At 33.4% G+C, this 6,000-nt stretch overlaps 1 protein-coding gene across 1 annotated transcript in view; it reads right to left on the minus strand.

Moving 5' to 3' along the window:
• Positions 1–5,691, minus strand: part of LOC150107408 (protein FAM8A1) — a 66,523-nt gene extending 60,832 nt beyond the window's left edge. The window contains exon 1 of the mRNA XM_090391275.1: positions 5,078–5,691. Within this exon, the coding sequence (XP_090247401.1) occupies positions 5,078–5,498 (421 nt within the window). The 5' untranslated portion in view covers positions 5,499–5,691. The remainder of the gene's footprint in view (positions 1–5,077) is intronic.
• Positions 5,692–6,000: the final 309 nt, after the last annotated feature.

Raw genomic sequence — 6,000 nt, forward strand, 5'->3', positions numbered from 1 at the left:
TGCTGCCTAAGTTCTTCCTCTCCAAAACTAGTACTTCCCAAGCACTAGTACTTTCTAGTATTTCCAAAACTAGAACTCCAGGTCTAAAGATCATTCATGAATTTTAAGAGTAATAGTCAACTAAATTTCTTCTGTTATGTATTATGTTCCTGTCTCCTCTCACTGAATGAAAGACTACTTTGGGTTCATTCCAAATGAAATCAGAGCGCTCAAGCTATATAATTTTCAATTTTGATTAAAGTAAGTTATTTCTGTTCCCCTTTTCTTTATATGGAAGGAATCCCTCCTCCCTGCCAGCATCCTATTAATTACAGTACATTTTCCCCTTATATGTTAGGCTCAATGGTCTGTCACTTGGCTTCTTGGAAACCTAATTAGTGCTCTGAGAAGGTAGGTTAATCCTATCTGCACAGTGTATTAAAAAGCTGTAAATTGTGGGTGTTCTTTTGGTCAGTCTGCCTGTTTTACAGGATGAACCTCCACATTCACACAGTTTCTGAGAGGAAAAAACCTGCTGCCTCTGTATGACATCAGCTAACTCATCATCAAGAGCCCTGATAAAGGTTCTATCCATCCTAGAGGGATTAAGCAAAGGGCATCATCGAAACCATCTGAGCTAGGTGACCATTTTCATTTAGTGAATCCACAGAATTTTTGCAATTTTGGAGGGTTTTAAAATAAATCACAGCTCACTTCCAGATTGTCCAATTTCCGATTTTTTTTTTTTTTTATTGCCATTATAATCTTAGGGTGTGTTTTTTTATTTCTTATGTGCATTTTCAAACAAACTAATTTTTTTTTAAGTGGTAGTCATATGCTCGTTTCCCCATTTTGCTCTACCCTGTTTGACCATGGTTGAATCCACAAGTCTGATTTTTTTTTGTTTCATTGGTGTGTGTGTGTGTGTGTGGTGGAGAATATGTATGGCCAAAATTGGTCCATTCTGTTATTTTTATCCCTTTAGCCTCAACAGTCTTTTGAAAATGAAGAAAATTGCAATTTTTTTGGTACATCTTTCAGTGTATTTTAGTACATCTGCCTATCAAGACAGTTTTTTTAGGATCATGAGTCATATGCAATGTGACAGTTCCAACAGAAGTAAAAAAATAAATGAACAAATGCTTAAAAAGAAAAAAATTAACATTTATGTACAGGTACATGATATGCTAAATTTTTAATATCTGAATCAGATTTTTTTTTTTTTTTTTTTTTTTACAATTCACTCCATTTCAAGAGAAAATAGCATTATGATAGCTAAAGTGATAAAATAATAAATATGGTCATTGAGAGTTACATGGGCCCATCTGGTTTTCAAATTTTTGTCATTTTTTTTAAAAGCTTTCTTTGCAGTGATCAGAGTATGAATTCTCTCGATCTGCAGCAGACTACTAAACACAAGCCATGAAAAGGTTGGGAAAAAATCATGTAATTACTCTTCAAATTTCCAAAGCATATGATCAGATCTGGAAGAGAAAGCGCCTTAGTACGCTGCCATCTTATGGTCTGTCTTAAATCCTGTGTAACTAAGTTAAAGTTTCTTCTCTGGCCATTCACTTTGTTGTGAGCAGCTTCCTCTTATTCGTTTTTCCTACCAATGCTGAAGACTATCCAGGACTCTATCTCTGGCTACTTTCTTCCCCTATTCATAAAATAATCCTCTCACCAATCTCGAATCCTATCCACTGTTTTGCTATTGAGAGTATACTTCATACCGTCATTTGACAACCCTTACAATACTGAACCATTCCAAGTTTCATGATAATCCAAGACCAATGCCTTAAACACTTGTAGTGTTATGACTTCTTTTTTTTAGCAGATTTCATATCACTTCTCCTCACATACCCAGATCAGGATTTTTTTCCTGTTACCAGTGAATCACATCCACAGCATCCTCTACCTCCAAGAATATTGAGTACTCTTCATTTAACTTCTCATCTAGCAAATGTTAATCCTAGACAAATCCCAAATCTGTCCAACCCTAAAATACTGTTGTTACATTTGAGATGGCAAACAAAAACTCTTCCATCCCAAAAATACTTTTTGCTGTTGAGAAGAGGGGCACTCCAGTTAATTTACATTAAAAATACATCCGGCACTGTCGTTATGGCAAGTTGGGTCTAATACACCATGCCTAAGATACCCTTGCACATAGGTTCAATTGGAAAAAAATCAAAAGTGCTACACAGAAGTCATTATAAGTCAGAGAGAGAGAGATTCTTTCTGGAATCAACAAAAGCCTTGAAACATACTCCAAACCTCAACAAGTATAGCTGTATAAATTTATCAAAAAGTTGGTAAATTTGGGAGAGAGTCATCTTAAGACCTAATTAATACACTCTCTCTCTCTCTCTTTTTTTTCCCTCTCCCAACATATATGGTGCCTAATTAGGACTTCAGTCTCTGTGTTGTCTGTTGCAAATGTTTAAACTAGTCCCATTGTTATATCAGATTGTTGTTGTTTTGCATACTGTGACAAACTGTTTTTGTGCTCTGAAGATGCTGGATATAATACCAGTGAAATATTAGCAAATAAGTTAATAAATAGTAATTATTTTCTTATAAGTCTGTGTTCTTATCAATACGATTAAAAATAAATTAACAGAAACTGTTTACAATTAGTGATGTCATGATTGCAGAGAGAAGAGTTCAAATTTCTACTGGGAAATTCAGACAAGCATGCCATTCCAGTTTGTCACTTATGATCTACCTGAAATGATTATATAATTCTACAAGATTTCATTGATATTGATGCTTCTATTTTGGTTATAATAAGATAACAAAAAAAATCAATTCATGAAGGTGACTAGAGAATTAGTGAGGGAGGAAGTATGTATGTAAAAATGGGTTTCTCCACTTCATTAATGGTAAATAACTAATTGACATCTACTGCCAAAATGGTCAGCTAAGGGTGAGCAAAATAGGGACATGGATTGAAATGAAATCATCAAATTCCTAACATGTACCCTCAAGGGGTGTACAGGATATGATAGTACTACATGAAAAATTTACATCATTACTAACTTCCTATCTACAATTTTCCTCCAAATCAGTCTGTTACTTGTCAAGACTCCAACATTATCAGATCTTATATTTCTATCATCTAAGGCACTTTATACCATATCAATCCACCTATATCTTGGTCTTCCTCTGGGTCGTTTTGCTGCCAATCTGCAGAGAACACTTGTTTTTGCTAATCTTTCCTCGCCCATTCTGTTTAAGTGACCATACCACCTGAGATTAGCTCTGCTAACACATTCCTGGATGCTGACAATATCAAGTTCTTTCCTAATATACTCGTTTTTAATATGATATTGCCATTGATGCCATCTGTTCATGCCTCTAATCTTTCTCAGGACTCTCATATCTGCGGTCTCTAGTCTTTGGTCAAGTGTTTTACTTCTGACCCAGCTCTCAGATCCATAAGTTAAAACTGGTTTGAACACTGTCTTGTATTGGAATATGGATTGAAATGTATATATAGTAAAAAAGAGAATAATAGATTTTCTTAATGTACATAATCTTGGCAAGGTATGGACAAGATCCTGACATTTTTAATATGCCAGACTATTCTACTAACCTATAATAAATTAAACAGTTAAGACAAATGGTATCAGATGCCATTTATCTTTTAATTTCAATTACATAACTATTGAATTTTAAAGAAAAATCTTCAAAATTAACATTATAATAATAAATTTTACACTATATCTATTCAACAAGCATTTAGTAGTGCTTTTTTTTTAAATAATGAAATATTGACATTATACTAAATTAATAATAACTTATTAAAAAATAATTTTATCTGAGGACCATTTTATATGGACCTCAGATTCCATATTATTATATAATATGGAATTTTTATACCACATTATATAATTTTTGCACAATATCCTACAAGAAACCTATTCCATCTCAGTAACAATTATAATGAAAATGTACCAATTACAGAACCAACAATGACTGTCAACACTTCACTGAAACTGAGATAACTGCCCCATTCTCATTTCTAAAAATCAAGAGGCACTTACTTACTTCATAGTTTATAGAGAAGTACGTTTTCTTGCTAATGAAAAAGTATAATCTGGAGGGATATGCTCTTAGAACCAAATGAATAAACAAGCCATGCGATTACTGACAATTCAAAATTGCAAAGCAAATGTATCAGATAAAAGCTGTTAATATTCAATAAAATTATTATTTTTGTTATGTTTTTATTTATTTTTTTTTGAGAAAGATGAATAAGCGTTAATTCTTAGAAGCCTATTTTGATATCAGATATAACAACATTCTTCACAGGAAATCAAAAATGTTTTGAAAGCTTGAGAAAATTCACCCAACTTCAAGCAAAATTCTACTAAAATATTACACATGAATGCTATACCTTTTAATCTATATATCAGAAAGAAATAAAATGAAAACTGCAAGCACTATCTGAAGAGGAAAAAAAAAACAATGTTGATTTAGTAAGGTTTGGTTGGGCACTGCACATATTCCAAGTTTTAGCACATGATGGAAATACTCATATCCATCCAATCAAGCAAGGTCCATGAAAATATCTCTAGTAAACATGCAGCAAAAAATGAGTCTGTATGACATGATGAAGTGACTTTTAGTAAAAGATGACAATGTAAATTTGGTTGTAAGAATAATTCCTTACAAAAAAAAAAAAAAAAGTCAGCAGATAGAGGGGCATGAAATTATATGCAGTACAAAAGACAATGAGTAATAGAATCGCTTAATGTACGTAATCTTTTCAGTACCATGTCTCCTGCTATATGTACAATATTATGTCTACAAATTTAAATTGCATGTATTTTCTGGCTGCTTTATGTTATGCAAGATGGAGACCTCCTGATTCTATGAGGATGAACTGAGCTTCACAGAATAAAACAGAAAAGGGGGGGGGGGGGATGACATGAGAAATATGAAGAAACAACATTGCTTCATCTTATTTGTTATATTTAAATTACAATTCACTGACACAGCTGGAATGCTATTTTTCGGAATGTTAACAGCTCCCGATATCAAAACAATAAATAATAAAATTAAATTTACTGGAATCTTACAGGCGGCATACCGTGTTGTTGAGAGGCTGAAACTGATCCATTCTGCCCCTGATTTTGTCGAGGTAACACTCCAGGAAAGGGAGCAAACAAATTCTGATTTGGAAAATAAGTATTTGGAAAATTCCGGTTCAAGTCAGTTGTTCCGACGGTAGCCGCCTGATTTTGGCACCATGTCTGCATCATCACATAAGGGAGTGAGGTTGAAAAGCACTGCCAGTAATAACATTGCCACAGCCACTGATTAACAGCAGCTGCATATTCAGAAGACGTTCTGTAACGAATTGGGGTTGCAGCAGGAGAAGGTTCACTATTTGTTTCTTTATGATTACCAATGAAATCAGATCCACTGTAATCTGTCGATGAAGAAATCTCGGCACTTTGCTCCTTATTGCTTCGAACATCTCGATCTTCCGCATTGCCACCTTCTGCCATATTAACAACTTGAAGTAGTTATTCACGAAGTGCACCCAAGTTCTACTCTCACATCTAATAAAATCAAAAAACTATAATTATCTCTCTCTCTTTTTTAGGAAATACGGTGATGTAACAGCTTTAATTTCATAATGAACCAAAGTACAATCAAGCAACTTAAAGGAATATTTAAGGAATAAAGGAGATACACACACACACATCAAAATCCAATAACTACGACTGTGCTGCCAACTTGCGTTGGTACTATACAACAGAAATTAATGGATTCAAAGGAATCTATGAATTTAAATAAAAATAAATATATGAATGTATAAAATTAGATCTCGAAACGCGAGATTATTAACTCTAAGTTTATACATAAAATAAAAATAAATCAGCTAACGCCTTCTACTCCCTATAAGGAAATAAAAGGCGTTAGCTGATTTATTTTTATTCTATGAGTAAACTTAGAGTTAATAATCTCGCTTTTCGAGATCTAAGTTTACACATTCATATATTTATT

The sequence above is a fragment of the Typopeltis vanoorti genome, chromosome 4 (genome assembly GCF_054136105.1).
Source record: "Typopeltis vanoorti isolate ZY-2024b chromosome 4, IOZ_Tvanoo_1.0, whole genome shotgun sequence".
NCBI classification, from domain to species: domain Eukaryota; kingdom Metazoa; phylum Arthropoda; class Arachnida; order Uropygi; family Thelyphonidae; genus Typopeltis; species Typopeltis vanoorti.